Source organism: Parasteatoda tepidariorum, chromosome 5 (genome assembly GCF_982258835.1).
Source record: "Parasteatoda tepidariorum strain Cologne lab strain chromosome 5, Ptep-v5.0, whole genome shotgun sequence".
NCBI lineage: Eukaryota > Metazoa > Arthropoda > Arachnida > Araneae > Theridiidae > Parasteatoda > Parasteatoda tepidariorum.
The window spans coordinates 115,092,416-115,113,483 of NC_141759.1; the positions used below are offsets into that span (position 1 = coordinate 115,092,416).

Below are 21,068 nucleotides of genomic sequence, written 5' to 3' on the forward strand. Positions count from 1 at the left end.
AAGATGGTATGTACATTGGTAATTCTCAATCGTTTTAATAAAAAAAAATATTGAAATTGTTATTTCCCAAAAAAACTACACATAGAAAAGAAAAATAAAGCAATAAATTGAATAGAAAATAATTTTGAATTAAAAAAAAATAGCCTCAATTTGTTTCAACAATCCCCCAGTACAACAAAACATTTTGAAATAACTCAACATTGTTTTATGAATATCTAAGAAATGATTTCATTGCACTTTTAGGAAAAGCAACAAAAAAATGATATTCAGAAAATTTCCAGATAAGGAATAATTTGTAAAATTGTAAAAATATCAAATTCAACAAATCAAAAGGTTTTAAGCATGGCAACATTATAATAAAAAAAAGTAATAAGTTCATAAGTCTTCTCTTAATATAATTTTAAAGCTATACACCCATAAGCAGTACTTAAATATAAATTTAGATGCATAATGTAAAAACAATTGTGCAAGGATTATTTAGTTAAGCCAACGTTTCACGAAGAATGAGTAGGAATTGGCTTGGTAATAATTGCTGTTTTTGAAAATCAGAGTTATGTTTAAAACACTTATTGTTGTTGTAGGCCATTAGGGTGTGATTGCATTTATTTTCTAGAGGTACAATCTATAGCCAAGAATTTGACTTCTGCCACACCCAGACCCCGTTTTCACGAACACGAGTCCCGCCCACTGCTAACCAGAATATCCCTTTAAAACACTTGCTTTTCACATTAAACAAAACACTTATTTTAAGCATGTTTCTTTAAACATTATTCTTTGTTAAGTTCAGAAATTGACATAGAAAATTCTAAGTCAGAGAAGCACCTATATCTTAGTACAAAAACCATAAGTTTGAAACAAATTATTTGCTTACAGCAACTGAACCTAAATTGGCAATTATTTTAGCTCATTAAAAAGATATTGATAAAAAAGTGTTTCCAGCAAAGTCTCATGCAGTTTAACGCTCACTTGCAGAATTAAAAACAAAAATTTCCAACAAGGTTTTTTTTGTAGAAAGAAAAATACGACTAATTTTGGGGTTGCTAAAGCAGCAAAACTTGTAACAATATTCAAAGATTTTACAAAATAATACATCTTTATGTTTTTAAAGTAAGTGTGCTTTGAAATAATTATTTTTTACTTTGTAAATAAAAACAATTTTAATGCATACATGAAAAAATAAAATCTGCACGAATATTCCTTGCATTAAAAAAAAGTATTTGTAGAAAGAAAAATAAGACTATTCCTTTTTTATGCAATGTATTTGTAGAAGGAAAAAAACTGTAGAAAGAAAAATAAGACTATTGGTGGGTTGCTAAGGCAGCAAAATTTGTAACAATATTCAAAGCTCTTATTAAATGAAATATTTCATGTTTCTAAAATAAAAGTGCTTTAAAACAAATTTCTTTCACGTTGTAAATAAAAAACAATTTTAACACATACATGAAAATATAAAATATGCACGAATATTTCTTGCATTACGAAAATAATTGTAGAAAAAAAAATATGACTATTCTTTCCATATATTTATTTCTACAAAGTATTTGTAGAAAGAAAAAATATAGGACTTTTGGGGGATTGCTAAAGCAACAATATTCAAAGTTCTTACAAAATAATACATTTTCATATTACTAAAACAAATGGGCTTTAAAATAAATATCTTTCACATTATGACTAAGAAAAATTTTAATACATACGTGAAAAAATAAAATATGTACGAATATTCCTTGCATCAAAAAAATGTTTTATGCATAACATTTTTTTCTACAATCATTTCATTTCATAGAATGGGAAACATATTAATTTTTTTAATGTTAATTCATATAAAATGGATAAATTAACTAAGACATGTTGTAAAATTTTAAACTAACAGTTTTGCTATCGAATAATTTATTACCTCTTCAGAAATATAGACCACTATTTTTTCAATTGCATGAACAAACACTTCATTCTTCAAGTTCTATAAAAGAAAAATTCAGCTAAATTTAACTTTTTGGTGCAAGGAAAAAGAACTAAATAAATAAACAAGCAATGCTTTTAAATAGCTCTGTGATACAGCATGCACTTTCTTTGATACCTTAAATTGTTTAATATACACTAGTTTCTGAAATGATTAATTTTTACATGAAATTAGTTGTATTTTATTTGTATCAGTTAAAACATTGAAATTTTGTAGTTAAAATATTTTTAACTATAAAATAACATTTCCTTTTGCTGAAAACAAATTATAAATGCCAAAACTGTTTTAAGAGTTCATGATTTATTAAAAAAGGAAATTTAAGTTATTAGAAAAACAAAATGCAAGGAATATTATAGTGAACTAATATTACTTGCATTATAATTTTAGAGCTTTCTGAATTTGTTTTCAACTAAAGTGGAATAATCTTTAAAAAAAAGTTCACAGAACAATAACCCATTTTCAAATAGTTTACGTACTTGAATTTCTTATTATTCAATAATTACACATCCTACAGTTTTGTTGGGTAAAAATTTTTTACAAAGTCTTTCTAATAAAATTTTTGTAAAGGAATTTTAATTCATAATTAAAAAAGCGATTTTGATTCAAGTTTTAATCTGTCATATATATTGCATGATATAGACTGAAGCAGTGCAATAACACCTTACAAATTTGTCAACAAATAATTTAGTAAAAATATCTATCAATAAAAGTGCGTTTTTTACAAATCTAAAAGATAAGACTGAAAAATATAGTTTACTGCAGAATTTAGTTTTAATAAAATGTTAAAACAAATTTATCAAACAAACTGAAATAGATTCTTATTTTACTATTACATTTTCTTACTTTATTATGCCTGGCATAAACAAATAAAACAAATTATTTAGAAACTAGAAAACGATGAATTTGAAGATTTTTACTAAATAATTTTCAATACTCAAAATCTTATTTATTTACTGTAAACAAATATAACAAATCTAAAACGAAAGCTACAATACTAAAAGTTTTAATGACTCAAAGAAAGAAAGTAACAGCTGAAAAATGTTTGACTTAATGATTAGATTTTCAGTACTAACATAAAATGTTAATAACTTTGGAATTATTAACATTATTAACGATCTATTAACGATATGCAAAGAAATTTGTATAAACGATATTTAAAACAGAAAAATCAGTCACGAAAACGTCTTTAAATAACCTTTATATCTTAACACTCAAGGAGGACATCTCTTAAATCTGATCCCAATAGAAACCAGTCAAATGTTTGGTTCTTTAATGATAATTTTACTTTTTGCATATGTCTTAAGAACTATTTTAAAAAATACAACAAAATTGCACAAATCTAAAGAGTTTCTTACGAATCATAATTTTGTGAAATTATTTCTTGTTCTATTATTTATTATTTAGTTGCATCAAAAATTATTAAAGTATTTTTTTGAGCTTGATGCACTGTACTTAATAAGTAGTTTGCATAAGAAATCACGCATTAACTGATGTTTATTTTTCAAAGATTAAATAAATTATATTTAAAGGTTAAATAAATTATTTCTTGTTCTATTATTTATTATTTAGTTGCATCAAAAATTATTAAAGTATTTTTTTGAACTTGATGCACTGTAATTAATAAGTAGTTTTGCATAAAAAATCATGCATTAACTGATGTTTATTTTTTAAAGATTAAATAAATTATATTTATTTAATAAAGAATCTAATATAAAAATATACATAAACAAAAAATACCATCAGCTGAGATCTAGATTTTACTAATTGTCTTTCTGCAGCCAGATTAGGAATAAATTTTTTCCCAGATCAAACTAAAAAAAAAAGAAAGAATAAATTAGAATATGAATTTTTATTTTTTTTTATTTACCAAACTATGATAACTTAGCATGTTAATAAACTGACTAACTTGATAAGTTTACGTTTCACATTTCACTCTTAGCAAATTATCAATTTCAATAAGGAAAAAACTTTCTAACTTAACACTTGATCTTGAACTATTACTTAAATTGCTTAGAATTTGATATTTACTACCATTGCTAACTTACGTCTCGACTCTTCAGTCCATGACGACGGAACTTGGCCTTCTTTACTACAAAACTATACTTTTTCCTCTCTACAGCTTTCATTTTCCAATTTTTGATTTTTTTTTTTAAATCTCCCTCTACCTCATCTAGCCATCTTTTTTGGGGGACATATACAGGGTGTCTATAAAGGAACTCCGGGGTTTTGAGGCAAAATATTTTAATGAAATAAAAAAACATACATACATGTTTTATACATGACTGAAAAGCTTACATTTTCAAGTTTTTTTTAACACTTAGTAAAGTTCTATATGAGCCCCGTTAGTGGCACGGCAGACGTCTAAACGGTATTCTGCCTCTTCCCATGTCCTGGCGAGCATGTCTGGGGTGACGGTTGCCACACAATTGACTATTCGTTCCCTCAGATGTTGAAAATCACGATTTTTCTCTGCGCTTTGTACGGTAACTAAAGATTTCGTTTCTATGAGCCAAATAACACATTGAGCCTTTTGTTGCGGAGTCGCCATCATTTCAAATTTCGCGACATCATTTCAAGGTCAACGCCCTGCAGCGTCGCCAACAATTGATACAAACATTCCCAATTGGTATGAGTAAATCTTTTTGAGCTACTCTTTTCAGAGAAATCGACTAAATTTTGCCATCTTTTATAGTTAGTGAGATATGAATTTTTAAATCCCCGGAGTTCTTTTATAGACACCCTGTATATATATATATATATATATATATATATATATATATATATATATATATATATATATATATATATATATATATATTGCAGAGCAGAGGTCGCCAAAGTGGTCTATATAGACCCCCACGGGTCTATTTAACAAAAGTGGGGGTCGATCTGAGCCAGGGGGTCGAATGGGGGTCGATCCAAATCGAAAGGGTCGATTGGGGGTCGAAGAAAAAACAGTTCTTAATACACAAATCACACATACCTAATTAAGTATGTAAAATTTGTGAATTTCTTTATAATTGAATTAATATCAGTTTCTTTATAAAATATAAATTAATAAACGTATATTTATTTGGGTGAAACAAGTATTTACGTACCAGCGCGCAGTGGCACGTACTCTGCACTTCTGGTTTATAAGTCATATGCATATGTGCGCTTGTCCAAATGTCACGTGTGACGAGCATTGACGCTACAAACGCAAATATCATACGCAGTTTCAGCTATCTTTGCAAACTGTGAACAGTGTTGAATATTTGCAGCGTCATTATTGAAACTTTTATAGTTTTGGAAAATTAGTTGTTGTTTCGATAAAACCATTCGTTTAGTTTAGATATCAATTTTAATTATCAATGCATGTAAAAAAAGAAGGTAAGCATTAATAAGATGGCAGCAATATATAATTAATGTACAGCCCGCCACAAAACTATGGCACTCTTTGTATTTTTTTACGAAAATTACAAAATTGACCAATTTTAACGAAAATTAAAATTGACAAATTTTGACGAAAATTAAAATTGAACAATTTTGAACCCAATATAGCGAACCTTGCAAAAAAAACACCCTGCGCACCAATCTCATTGATTAATAAGCACTAAATCTTTAGTTACTTTACTTATTATTTCTATTTATTCAAAATTACTTATTATTTAATAAATATTAAGGTATTTAAATTTCAACATTAATATATTTTTCATAAAACTATAGTTACACAATGTAATATTACTTTAATAAATGTTTAAAATCATAAAATAAATGTACAAACACGTATCTAATAGAGTTTTATTTTAATTAACAGAAAATTACTTTTATGGGGGTCTATGGAGATTTCTAAAAATTATATAAGGGTCGATGATCAAAAACGTTTGGCGACCCCTGTTGTAGAGTATGACATAGTGATGGAGGAGAAAAAGAGAGATAAGAGCTTTTTATATATTTCTCCCACATGGAATGTTCTATACCAGGGGGGGGGGGCAACCTGCGGCTCACGAGCTCTTGAAGGATTATTTGTGGCTCGCGATAAGTGTATCCGAGTTCCCTTTTCATTTTTGTGCTATTATATTTTAAAAAAATTATTATCCTTCCGTATGTGTTTCAAAATGTATTTTAAATTACTGACAACAAATATGAAAGACTAAGTGTAACGTTGTAACTAATTTCATTTCCGTTCAAGTTAAGAATGATATGACTAATCGAAAACTGCACGAACGAACATAAGCAGTGGCGTAATCGACTGACTCCAGACCGATTTTGAATTTGTGAACTTTCATTGCGGTGGGCAGTTGGCACTGTGCTCTGGAGGAAACTATTTGTATCACTCTTGCTACGGATGTAATTTGCAATCTGGAGTTTTTGGAGGGTTAACTAAATGTGTTTCGTAGTATGTAACACGTGTTATTATTGTTTTAATAACACAAAACTTGTATTTTTCAAATTTCTTTATTTATTTCCAGTTTTTTTAAAAATATGACGACAGAGAACGAAAATAAAAAAAAGAAAATACGAGCAAGAAAATGGAAATTTTAATAATGAGGGGGAGAATTTCCTTTTTATTGACAATAACGGAAAAACATTATGTGTTATTTGTAATTCTACGGTCAAAAATTTTAAAGCTAGCAATTTAAGTCGACACTATGAAACAAATCATCCCCAGTTTCCTAATCAGCATCCACCAAATTCCAAATTAAGATAAGATAAACTTGCTTCCTTAAAATAAAATTTAAATAAGCAGTAGTCAATTTTGATGATTTTTATAGCAATCAAGCTAATGATGTGGCTGAAGCCAGTTTTGTTATAGCCTGGAATATTGCTCGTGCAAAACGCCCGTATGGAGAGGGAGAGTTTATTAGAAAAACTTGGAAGATGTACTTAAAGTTTTAGATCCAAATAATGCAGCATTGCACCAAGTTGTTTCGCAAAGTCCCATCTCGAGACACACAACCGAACGACGCATAACTGCGATTAATACATCTCTTGCATATAATTAAAAAAATGAATTGAAGCATCTTGCATTCAGTTTAGCCCTCGACGAATCAACAGATATCATAGATCTTCCTCAATTGGCAGTTTTCAAACGTTTTGTTTCACCTGACTTCGTTATTAAAGAAGAATTAGATTTATTAGCACTTCAAGAATCAACCCGTGGTGTCGATATTAAAAATGTAAAAATTCCATAATGAAAACTTTTGATGAGCCTCTTAATAAACTTGTAAGCATTGCAAGTGATGGAGCTTCGGCAATTATGGGTAAAAAAAATCAGTCTTGTTGGGCTTTTAAGAGATGATTCAAAAATTCCAAAATTCATACCGATAAAAAAAGGCTGCTTGTCGAATTATTTCAATATTCGGAACAACGCACTTATGTAAATCATTTCATTCCACTTTAAAATTCGTGAAATCCAAATTATCAGTATTACCTAACCAGCCTCTTAAAGAATTACTCAGAAGTGTTGTCACCAATTATTCACCAAATTTTAAAGAATTATCAAGAGAAGTAAAATAAATGTGTTTAATTTTTAATATTTAAATTCAATGCACAAATTTTGTACTTTTATTTATATGCCTTCAAAAAATGTAACTTCTGTAAAACAAATTATTTTAATACCTTTTTTGCATACCTTTTAAATGCGTGTTTAATTGCATCTCGCGAAAAATTTCACATTTTGAAAAATGGCTCGACTATCAAGGAGCTTGCCCACCCCTGTTCTATACCATCAAGCTAAGGGTTGTCTCAACTGAAGTAGAATAATACTATACTTAACACGCTATGAAAACTTAAGCATTCATTTTGTTACCTACATTGTTTTCATATAACTAAATTTTTGAATTTGAAATTTCTTCAATTTTTTTGGATAAATAATATTTATTCTTGCTTTTAACTTCAACAAAAATTTGGAAAATACAAAAATTTCAGGACATTTATGTTTTATTTAATTTCATCCATCGTTGAGCTGCCGGCCAAATTTTGGGTTTACGATTACTAATATTCAACTCCGTAGCCAATCCAGATTAAGATTTTATAAGACTAATAAGATTTTATAAGACTAATAAGATTTTAAACCAATCCAGAAGACAATGAAACTCCTGGATCAGTACCCCCAGAGGTATTGATTTGTTATAGGAACATGGAGGACTTTGCGACTTGACAGATTTAACGTGCATCAGTCACCATTTACTACACAGTCTTCGGTTGACGGGGATCGAACCCACGAACTCTTGGACATGGGCGCAGTGCTACCAACCAGGCTATCCGGACCTTCAGGACAGTTATAGAAATGTTTAATAATTAAGGACATTTAAGGTCACTTTCTTTTGTTAGAGAAATTAAGAAATTGAAAGGAATTGAGCCCTTAATAAAACTTATTTAATTTATAGAATATTTGTTCCCAATTTACAGAAATTACATTATAAAACTGGAATCATCAACAAAAATTAATAAATGAATACCTAAAACTTTTTAATAGACATGAAATCAATAGCAAAAAGTATATGCCTCAATGCAAAAAGGTGAAACAAGTAATATAGAAAAAAAATTAAAGTAAATTCCTACTCAAAAGAAATTTTTTATTTTAGTTACGTTTTAATAAAAAAATACAGTTTTTTCTCCTATATGAAACTTAAATTAATTAATTAAATTTAATGAATTAATTAATATTTGAAAAAAAAAATTATATTAACATCAAGTGTCATCCACTACAAATATTTAAACTTGAATGGATGAATGAAAAGTATTTTATGAACGATTGAAAATTTGAACGAGATACAGGAAGAGTGCGAACTAATGGTAGGAATTAATTGAAAAAAACAAACTTACAGGTCCTGGTTTTTTCACTTCAGACTTAAAGCTTATCTTTGTAAAAACTGGATCTCCATAAACTGAATGGTGGACTTGCTCGGTTGAAGTTGCTTTGATAACATCCTTTCAAGAAATAACAGTAAAGTGAAAATATAAATAGACAACCCCAATTATTAACATCAATAAAATATATTTTTATCGTAAATTAATGAAATTTTTATAAAGTAGGAAACCTTTTTGAAATTTGATTTAGTATTTTGTGTGGCTATAATAAATCTCAAGGGGACAATAAATTGCAGTTAAAAGAACAAAAATAAAGTTAATAGAATAAGTTGAACAGGATGATAATGTAAATCTGACATTAATACTTGCAATACTATTTAAGAAAAATTATCAAATTTACTAAATTAGTATCTAAAAGGTAACAATAAAAATGTAACACATTATTTTTTGCCCCCTCCCCCAAAAAAAAGTCAATTCACCAAATTAAAATCAAAAATAAGCAAAATTAAATGTTTATAAAAAAAGAATAATAATATGCACAACTGGATAGCAGTAATCTCATTAACAAATAGCTAAAATCAGATTCTTCATTTTCAAAACCTGTGCTTTCTAGAAACAATGATTTTTTTTAAATATTTCTTTTATATTTCAGTTTATGAAAAACAAAGAGCAAAATGACACCTTAAGTCCCAAATTAAAAGTTACTGAACCTTTCAAGAGAGTTTATAGTAACTTCTTAGCTATTAAATGATATTTTTGATTAACAATTCAAAAATATGCATCGTTGTTGAGTTATCGTGATTTAAAAAAATAGTAACTTAAGATTTTAAATATGCTTACTTATTACTTTACAACACCACTTAATGAAAATTCAAGATTACGTCAGCATTACGCCTGCAAAATGTAGTAATCTTAGCTTGATATAAGCATTTTTGCTTCTTTTTCATCCATTGAATCAATTTGAATTAAATGCGAAATATTTAGACAAGTTGTTTAAAAGTATAAAATTATAAATGAGATGTATTAATACACTATATATATATATATATATATATATATATATATATATATATATATATATATATATATATATATATATATATATATATATATATATATATATATATATATATATATATATATAAAAGTAACACATGCAATTAAATTATTTATCAATAGATAAGGAATAAAATACTTTCATTACTTATTTTAATATTACATAGAGTTTTAAGTAAAATAATATTAAATGAAAATATCTTCAATGAGTTATCAATATTTTTGTTAAAATTTTTCTGCTAATATAAAAAAATATGATTGAAAAAAAATACAATAATGAATACAGAAAAAAAAGGAAAAATAAAGTGTAAAGTTCAAAAAATTACCTCATTCCCGGTAGTTCTTTTAATTATAGCAATGTTTAATGTATCTTTAAGAAAAAGATGGAGGAAATTTTTTCCAATGTTTTATCTCAACTTATTCAATAAATTACTTTATTAAACTACTTATGAAAATTATCAAAACATGGAATTGGAAATGATTTATTTTATTTTAAGCATTTTGAATTATCATTACTTAACCTTAACTTGTTCATATTAATACTTCATGCAGATATTTTTGCTTTTGCAATGATATGTAAATAATACAATGTAATAATGCAATGATATGTGGATATTTATTCATCGCCATTTAAATAAATAGTGTTTCACAGAATCAATTAAACTTAAACGTTGTTACTCCATTGAATGGTAACAACAATTTTATAATGACAAAATATGTATTTAAAATTATTGACATATCTATCAACATTGGAGAAATAAAATAAGGGATATTTTACTAGCAACCTTCGTAGGCTTCGAGTAATGTTCTGATACATCATGCATAATCATGTAAATCGAAAAGAGGAATTCAAAATTGGAAATAATATAATCACATAAATTTAGAAAAATTAAAAAATATGTATATAAATCTTAATCTAAAGAAGATTTTATAAACCATTATTTATAATTTCATTTATAATTGTCGTTGAATACAGTCCACCTAAATTTGGGTTTATGACTACTAATGTTCAACTCAATAACCTTGTAATTTTAGACCCAATCCAGAAAACAAGAGAAATCCTGGATTTGGTATTGGGAGAAATTTGTCTTTGTGGAGGAATTTTTGATGGGACTATCCTGCATTTGAGGTTCACAAAGAGGAAAACCTCCCAAGGTGAGCCAGACAACAAGGTGATTGTCCACCTACAACTGAGGATATTTTATATCAGCACTGTTGTCGGTGCAAGCTGGATGCGGAATATTTATCGACCAGCCATCTCTGGGATTCGAACCTGATTCACCTCATTGGAAGGCAAGCGCTCTATCTTCTGAGCCACCAAAACTAACGTGGTTGTTATAACAAAAATGAGTTAAAACTTATTTTTGACCAAATCTGATGAAAATTTTTGTTACTGTAACAAAAGGATGTTATATTATAAAACAGCACGCAGCCCTGTTCATGTTTGGGGCCCAGAGGGGCACAGGAATTAGGGCCCTTTGAAAGAATTGGAATTCTATTTTTTGAAAATGTAAATAAAGTGTTTTTACTTCCGCTTCGTAAATTTATTTACAAATTTATAAGAAATATTAAACGTTCTTTAATGAGCTAAATATTTTATATTTAAAGCACTTGCTTATTATTTAACATAGTTCATTTTAGAATTTATTGTAAAAAAATTTTAAAAATTAAATTTGTTGGTCCTTAACTTAATGAGTACCAATAAAATTAGTACCAATAACTAGTTTTTTCTGTTTAAGAAATATTTTTGACCTTAGACAGTTGAAACAGTTTCAAATGTCGCTTAAACTTAACCCAAAGAATATTTTTAAAGCGTTTTTACTCAATCGGGAAAACAAAATGTTTGCCTGAATAATTAAACAACAAATAAAACAGTTCATGAATTTTCGACTCAGTGATGCATTTCAACTTTTAAAAACTGATGCGTGAAAGAAATTTTTTTTTAACAAATAAAACCAATGATCTTCCGAATCAGCAAAAAATGTTGAAATGCATATATTACTGTTAGTGATCGAAATGAAGAAAATGTCAACAGGTGAATGTTAACCTACGTCAGTGGTAGACGGGTCATGGGTTAGAGACCCCTTGCCGTAAGGCTAACCGTGGAAGGTTCTCGTGATTTTCCTCTCCATGTAATGCAAAAGCGGGTTAGTTCCATCAGAGCGTCCTATGTTATATGTTGCAAAATGTAGCAGAGTTGCACATAAGAGTACAAGATTTTCACCGAGCTCAGTAGATGCGCATGCAGACTCCCAAGTATTTCATCAAACATGATTGGGGGCCTATCATACGTTGCGGGCCGAAGGTACCCCGAAATGGATTGTGGTTGAATGAATTATGAAAACGTTGAATAGAACAAAGTGAAAACCACGCTTTTGCATAATACGCAGCGAAGATCGTCACGGTAAAGGAAAAAACCTCATTTTAGAAAAGGAAAAATTAAGCACTTTAAAAAACACCCCATGAAAAAAAGCCTCTTTAAGGGCTTTTGAAAAACGAAAAAGAGTTTTAAAAATCTTTTTATTTCAAAATTCATTTTGTGGGGGATGGGGATATTATATATAGATAGATGGATACTATTTTAATGAAATGATTAAAAACTGAATTTACCAGTGTACATTACTTACATTTAAAAATCAAAATAGTGGTAGCTTGCAGACATTTTCTGACTTCAATCATTCAGTTCTGCTGCTAAAAAATAATATATGTTAATAAAGATATTATATAGTATCAGTCGTTGCAAAGTTACACAAAACAGAAATGCTATCGTTTAAGACAGTTTTAATTTATTGACTACATAGAAAAGGTCAAGTAAAACTAGAATATATTTTTAAAAAAATCCATTTATGGGTATGCATTGTTATTAGAATTGCAGCAGATCTTTGAATTTATATTAAAGCTGTGAAAGGCTTTTGAGACTGCTGCTAATTTTTTTTAATACATAAGGTACCTAATTTTACTTTTTTAATGTTACTTTTATTTATCTAGAACTTATAATTGCTAATTTTTTAAAGTTTTATTCGAGTCTTTATACTAAAGAACCGGTTTTTGTGAAATTAAAAAAAATTTAATCAATATTTCGAGAAAATAAAATAAGAGCCTGTTTTTGATATTTTGAGAAAAATCTTTTCACATTTCTCCGAATCTAAAATTATTGTAGAACTCAGTTCCTGTTTTTGTATATATGTGAAAAATAAAATCCCGATTTTGTGAGTAAATAAAAACACAAAAGCCTTTTTTTAAACAGTTGTAGCATTCACTGGCGTTGGAACCATAGGGGTCCGGACCCCCTCCCCCCCAATAATTGGGAAGCCAGGGTCCATTATTTTGAGAAAATATTTCTGTCTTGTTTCCATAACTTTTAATTCTTTTTCTCTCTTTCTTATTTTTACATAGTGCAACTTATTATATTATGTAATTAAAAGAAAATTAGTAAAATGTAAAATACACACAAAAAATGCACTGTATAAAAAAATAAAACAGGTGTTTAGAGAACTACAAGAAATGTCACGGCCGCCCTTTCCTTCAATAAGCAATAAAACACTCTTCCCACCATTTTTTTTCTTCTCACTGTTAAATGATAAAGATGATTCTCCCTCAACATCACACACGTAGTCATTTGATACCCCAAAAATAGCCTCCTTAAGGGAAAGGATATGGGAAAATGGCCTTAGCATTTTAAAATTATCTTTATCGTATTTATGGCCCTGGGCTCTTTTGTCCTCTTTTTTTAAAATGTCAAATATCAACAGACCCCTATCTATTCATAAATTGTCTCAAACAGGCAATTATCTAGAATTTCTAGGGGGGATTTCTTTTAGGTAGGGGGAAATTCTTGTAGATATTTTCTGTTTTTTTTTGGTGGTTTTGTCAAGAAACTTTCTCTGACATACCATCAGCATTGGCACGACAGCCCTTTGTGAGCCTGGGCCTTCCTCAAAAGCTTTTCCCATTCTGCCCTTCTCCCAGCAATTGTTTTCCAGTTCTTTACTTTTAGGATGGCAAAATCCTCATCCACACAGTCCTTCCATCTCTTTTTGGGCCTTCCTCTGGGCCTTTTATTGGAGAGGGTTGCATTAGAGACTCTCAATGCTGTTCGTTCTGTGCTCATTCTTACTACATGCCCGGCCAATCTCATTCTACTTAATTTAATAGATTTAATTATATCATCGCCATCAAAGATCCTATATATTTCAAAATTATATCTTTTCCTCCAGTTGTCGTTATCGAGTACAGGGCCAAAGATGGTTCGTAGGACCTTCCTTTCGAAGGTTGCTAATAACTTCTATTCCCTTTTTGTTAAAGTCCATGTCTCTGAAGCATAAGTCAAAACTGACTTGATTAATACCTTATAAAGTAAGATCTCAGTCCATCTTTTTATTAAACGAGATTTCAATAATGATCTTAAACCATAGAAGCAGCGATTGGCTGCGATTATTCTTTTTCTGATTTCAGGATTGATGTCATTTTGATAGTTTATTTCTGACCGTAAAATTTTTTACAGATTCAAATTTAAAAGAACGTAATTTAAACAATTTAGGGATGGTTTCTATTGTACCACAATACATATATTTTTTTTTCTCGACATTCACAAGTAAATTTTTCTAGCTGATTTTTCCAGTGCCAAAAAATTTTCACTCAGTGCTGCCCTCGATCTTGCGATGATATCTACATCATCGGCGTATGCCAAAATCTGCACTGATTTATTAAATATGACCACGCACCATGGCACACAAGAAATCATTAGAAGCACTCAATCGCACATTAAAAGGTTTGAGAGGAAATGAGCAGCTCTTTGGTGGTGCACTCATTTTGCTAGCTGGTGATTTTAGACAAACTCTACCAGTCATACCCCGTTCAACACCAGCAGATGAATTGAATGCATGTCTCAAATCATCAGTGTTATGGTGGTATGTGGAGAAAATATCTTTAAAGACCAATATGCGTATTCAATTACAACAAGATGAATCTTCTGAACGATTTTCAAAACAATTGTTAGATATTCGGAATAGTAAAATAGAAATGGACCAATCCACACACCGTATTACATTACCAGAAAACTTTTGTCACATTGTAAAATCCACTGATGAATTGATTGCAAAAGTTTTTCCAAATTTATCGCAGAATTATAAAAATAATCATTGGGTTAGTGAGCGTGCTATATTGGCAGCCAAAACCATTGATGTGAATTTAATAAACTGCAAAATTGAAAATGAAATACCTGATGAAGGAACAACATATAAATCCATAGATACTGTTGTCAATCAAGATGAATCAGTTAATTATCCAATAGAATTTTTAAATTCATTGGATCTACCAGGAATGCCACCGCATATTTTAGCTTTGAAAATTGGTTCCCCAATCATCCTTCTACGAAATATAAAGTTACCGCGACTATGCAATGGGACTAGACTATCAGTAAAAAAATTTATGAATAACATAATTGAGGCAACCATTTTAAATGGAAAACACCAAAGAGAACATGAACTAATACCACGCATTCCCATGATACCAACGAATACTATAGTTGAATTCAAACGTCTACAGTTTCCAGTACGATTAGCCTTTGCAATGACCATTAACAAAGCACAGGGACAATCATTGCAAGTATGTGGATTAAATTTGACAAATCCATGCTTCTCACATGGACAGCTGTACGTTGCGTGTTCACGAGTTGGAAAACCATCAAATTTATTTGTTCTTGCACCAGATAGGAAAAGAAAATTTTTTGTATATTTACAAGCACTACTAAGATAAAGTTCACCATCAATCATCAAATATCATTCATTTCATGATGATATCGTTTGCAATATTGCTTAATATCACAAGTGAAGAAACATGTTTATTCTACCACCAACTATGTATATCTACGTTTCATTATATTCAAATGACATATAAGTAGGGATAATTTTATTATTAATTTCCATTTTGATGTATTGTATACATTTGATCATTAATCACAGCAGCGTGTGAACGGGTACAGCTAGTAATCAATAAGTCGATATTAATCAGCATGCACAAGCCTGTACCAAAGCAATTAATAAAGTCAAAATAATTAAATTTTGTTATTTATTGTTATTTCTCGGTCTTTTTAATGACTTTACGTTAGATTAAGAGAAACACATTTTTTAAGAAGTTCAATTAAACAAAATAAAGATTAACAAAACATAGCTGCCACTGATCAGGCATGCCAACTCATTATGGTCAAAATTTACCTCAGACATATTTCTCCATTAATTTTACTCAAAAAATAATAATAACTTTTGCTATTTATTTCAATTACCGTTGATTTTAACATATTTAGTTTCATAAAAATGTTACAAAAACGCAACTATAAACGAAATAAACACGACACATAGGCGTGGACCTTGCGCCTAAATGCCGTTTATGTTGTTCCTTGAGTTTACCTGGTGAAACAAATCAAAAAATATTTTATTATTAAAGAATCTGCAATAAATGACCTTTTTATAATTAAATCTCAAGTTATATTTTTCAATTTTCGTAAGAAAATATGAGGAATTTCGGTTTTAAAGTCATGTTTTAACAAACATATTTGAAAAAACGTATTTTGAAATAAAATGTATTTTTCTAATCTCTCGATATTAGATAACTCGTTTAACTACTATGACAAACTTGATAAATGAAAAATACTTCCGTGATGCTGTCTAAAATGTAATTATTTCAAATAATGCATAACAAATATCTTTGAGAATATTTTTCTATGAATACGAGGTAATGGTTGGACATAGCATACTGCAGATAGACGCGTAGATAATGGAAAAATCTGTATTCCTTCGTTTAATAACTTTAAATTTTCATCAATTTACTAAAAAACAAAATTTAAAAAAAAAACATCTGTAGCATTTTTATTAATGTAGGATAGGAATTTATTAATTATTATTTATCCTCATCAGTAGTATGTTAACACGGATCCGTCAGACCTAGATCTTTCCTATTTTTTTTTTTTTTTTTTTTTGCGCCAGAGTTACATTAGAGCAATGATCACCTTGCTTTAGTACGCTTTGTTTTGATCTTCTACCGTTAAATTCTGCATTTCATTCTACTGTAACTATATTAAACATTACCTATCTTCTTCTAGTTTTCATAGAAGAAACTATTTTTTGACAAACTTAGGTGTCCGTTTTATACCATTGTAATCTCGTCTTTCATCACACGAAGTTCCTTCTTTCGACATCCTTTCTTACCATTATTGTCTTTCAATTTTTTGAACTTACTGACTAGAGTCTTTGATCTTGAACTCCCTTTAAATTTTTGCTGTTGAACTTTCTTTATCATCGCAATAGCACGAATATTTATTGAAGAAAAAGCTTCTATCTGTTCTTTTCATGATCAGTTAATCTCTTTACCTTTGGCAATTTTCACAAAGAGCACCAAAACTTTGAAAAAATACAATAAAAAATGCAAAAAAATACATAGCAAAAATGCCCTGCAAATTTGCAAATACAAGTGTTTTTACGATCTTCCTAGCTGCCTAAATATTACTAGTGACCTCAGTTGCCTAAATCTTACTAGTGGCTGTAGTTGCCTAAATATAAAGTTTTTACTCATGCTAAAATACTAATTTGGAGCATAAAATTTTTTTCTGAAAATGACGTGATTACAAATCTTGTATGTAATATTATTTCTTAATAATATACTTTAAGAATTAAATAAAAGGGATTTAAATTGTGTTTTTTGATTTTCTTAAATGTTTTTACTAGTCTGAAAGTTTCCACTCAGACGGTAATTTAGACATACTACAATGCCATTAGACATACTACAATTGATTAGTAATTTTCTGTGCACTTAATAGTATTTTTTCATAGAATTGTTTTCAGGATGTTTCGTAAAGACTACTACTTGGATAAATTTCTTAAATTCTTGTCAAAAAAAAAAGGATCACAAATTAACACATTAGGGGAGAAAAAGAAAATCAAAACATGATCAATCATCAATTGAGAAGGTGAGATTAAAAATGTATGTTTATTTGCCGAAAAAAACATAGTGTAATTGAAAGACACTTCAAGCTAAATTCAGCAATCAAACTGGTTTTAAAGTTTTAATTCCGTTTATCTTAATAGTGATTCTTACTTTTTCTTATCGTTTTTCCCTGCTTTTAAATGGTAGTTTGCGATTTCTAATTTGTATATTTTTTTAAACTTAATTCTTAAAGCTGATTCTCAAATTATATATGAGGACGTAGATTACGGAACACTCTGCATCATAGAATCAAGATGTTTCAGTTTTCAAAATTACATATTGAATGTTAGTAAAAGATATTGATTTGATTGTGAAATATAATTTTCTTCTGTTTGATATCATGCTTTTGTCATACATATATATATATATAATAAGGACAAGGGTAATATTTTTCTCTTTTTCTCAAGAAACTTGAAAATAACAGTTTTAAGTATGGTCCCCCCCCCCCAATAAATTTTATGTGACGACGCCAACGCTCAGTACACCATGCAATTGGGGGGGGGGGTAAATTCCATTTTAAAAATTAGATTTTTTGGGAACCTAAATCTATGACTCCTTATGATTTTTTTTTTGTTTTTTTTGTGAAAAATAGTTAAAAACATGACATTTCATGACAAATTTCGTTCAATACCGAAATTCATGACTTCCCATGATTTCTCAAGACTTTCCAGGTGCGCAGATACCCTGTATTTAAATCCTTTCAGTTTTACTTGTCAGCTTGTAATTAAGTTAACAATTATAAGCATTTTAGTGTTTTCATACATTCTGAAAAATTTTATTTAACCTTACAGGAGTATAGATTTAATATTTTTGGAAGAATAAAAAATTTGTGATCTTAGAATTGTCTTCATTAGTAAGGCATGCGTATACTGGTGCCAATTAATTGTAAATCATAAATCTTAATTGATCCTTATGCATAAATAATCATATGTAAACCATCTAAAAGTAAATAACATATTTTTTATTACATTTTAAAAAGAATTTTTGCATATTTTTTATTAATGAAATGAACATTCTAGAATTGTTTTTTATTAATTAGCTGAAAATTTTACTCGAATCAAATGCTTTGAATTTTCATTAAACCTTAATATTAGTTAAAACGTAAAGCATTTGCTTTTATATTTTATTTAGTTGTTGCATCAAGCATATGAAAGGCTACTGGAAAAATTCACCATTTTTCAACTAATATAGTAAAGAGCTGATTTTATCAAATTTTATATTTTATGTAGGAGGTAGATTGGTACTCGGAAGGATAAAATATTCTTTAAAAAAATTATTCCACGTGTTTTTCAAAATTAATCTATTATCTGTAGATTTTTGGGTTGAAGTTATTAGAATAATATTAATAAATAATTGAAGAATGTAAATTTTTATTTCTTTGCAATTAAGTATTTTAAGGTATTTTTATAGATAAAATCCTTAATATTTATACAGAGGGGTTTCAAATTCTTGGAACGAATTTTAAGGGTAGGTGCAGGACATTGTAACAATCATTTATTTTATAGAATTACGCAGTACCATTTATTGCATGGGCGCGCAAGTGAGGCCGTTAGGCGCAAACAAAAAATAAGAGACGAAAGGAAAGACAAATTTTTTTAGTGAAAGCGTCGTAGGCAAGAGTAATGTTTACAATAACTTGTCGAAATTGCTTGATACGTGCTTGACAGCGTCGGTGGAGCGATTGGCGCACACGTTCAAAGATGCCAGTTATTTCACGCACACGTATAGCACTTTCGGATATTCGAGCAACTAAAGTGGGCTGGAGCATCATCATGCTAAAACCGCATGCAGTGACGAATTTCGATCGGAACATCCGGCAGCAGTTCTGGTAACACATGTTCTAGAAAAATGAGATAGCATTCGCCATTAAGTCACGTCGGTAGTAAGTGTGGGCCAATCAAAAGTTCGTTGACAATACCAGTCCACACATTCATACAGAATGGTTGTTGATGCGCATGTGGTGGCGTTACACGTGGATTCACGGTTACTCTATACATGGGAATTGCGCGTTCAAGTCAAACCTTCGCGTGTAAACGTCGCCTCATCTGTAAATAGTACATTAAGTATAAAGTGAGGCTGCAGCGCACGTTGCTGTACCACCCACTGGCAGAAGTTCAGGCGGAGAGGACTATCAGCTGAATTCAAAGCTTGTACTCGCTAAAAATAGAAAGGAAGTCAGCGATTTTAATTTAAAATTCTACAAACTGTCTGATAACTCAGACCTACCTGATGAGAAACAGCTTTTGTCTCGTGTCTTTCAGCAACAACGTTCAAGATGCTTTCTTACAGGCGTGGACTGTGTACAGTTTTTCGTCGACCAGTTTCATGTCTGGTGAAGAAAAGAAAACTCGATTCACGAAGTTGACGATGTAACAACTGAATAATTCTGTGAATCGGCATTCGTGAATCCGAAAACTGCACGCGATACATTCGTAGCTCAACTCTGCCGTTACCATTTGCGCTGCCGTACATGCAAGGCATGTTTGCTTTTTCGACGAACACAAAGTCTCTCATCGTAGAAGTTAGCATAATTGAGAGCTTTCCTTTACTGAGATGCATCATGTTGAACGGTGGCTAGACATCTACTGCACTCTACCGGCGTCCATTTCTCTTTTCTCTTACTTCTCCTGTTTGCGCCTCACCCCGTCAATTGCGCCCATACATTCCTAAACATTAAATGATTGTTACAAAGTCCGGAAGGACGGATATAGAAAAATGTATATAAAGGGCAATCGTAATGAAATAATCTGTATGCGTAATTGTTAGCTAGTTAGTTTTGAAAGGTGTTCCGTGATTACCACTTTTAATATATATTTTTGAAATTTTTGTCAAAATTGAAGTAAAAAAATTAACGAAATAGTGCTTGTCAATTAATATTTCAGTATGGAAAGAAACAAGAAACACCATCCCGGCGAATCACTTTAAAAAGGAAAACGAGGTTAAAAGAATCTAAACCGGTTTGATTGCCGAAATAAAACGGAGAGTAGTTGAAACCTGATTTTTATGAATATTTCCTACTTTTATAAGACAATCAAACTGGTTTTGTTGTTTTTATTTTTCACTTTTGGCAAGAAATTCGACGAAGTTTGATGATTATACAATTTCGTTATATCAGGTTTTTTTGAAGCATATATTCAAATATAGTTTCTGGCATAATCGGGAATTCCGTCAGAGGACAGTAAGGCGCCATCTTATGATTTTGAACTGATTTATCAAATACCACGTGTTACGTGATTTTAAAACTTATAATATTTCCAATATAATTTTGTAGGATGAAACT

General features: G+C 29.6%; 1 protein-coding gene and 1 long non-coding RNA gene across 2 annotated transcripts; one reads left to right on the forward strand and one right to left on the reverse strand.

Annotated features, from left to right (window-relative positions):
• Positions 1–1,856: 1,856 nt before the first annotated feature.
• On the reverse strand, positions 1,857–12,501 carry LOC147810034 (uncharacterized). Its single transcript, XR_015434060.1, has 4 exons — positions 12,436–12,501; positions 8,768–8,872; positions 3,695–3,768; positions 1,857–1,957 (listed from the first exon to the last, which is right to left on the reverse strand). It is a non-coding gene; the product is annotated as an uncharacterized LOC147810034 (long non-coding RNA).
• A 2,032-nt stretch (positions 12,502–14,533) lies between these two features.
• On the forward strand, positions 14,534–15,565 carry LOC147810035 (ATP-dependent DNA helicase PIF1-like). The gene has a single exon (XM_087162969.1). It carries the CDS (start codon positions 14,534–14,536, stop codon positions 15,563–15,565), a length of 1,032 nt encoding a protein of 343 aa, XP_087019095.1.
• The last annotated feature ends 5,503 nt before the right edge of the window (positions 15,566–21,068 follow it).

What these genes read in the sequence shown, in the direction of transcription:
- LOC147810035 (XM_087162969.1), top strand. Translation starts at nt 14,534, where the DNA reads ATGGCACACAAGAAATCATTAGAAGCACTCAATCGCACATTAAAAGGT.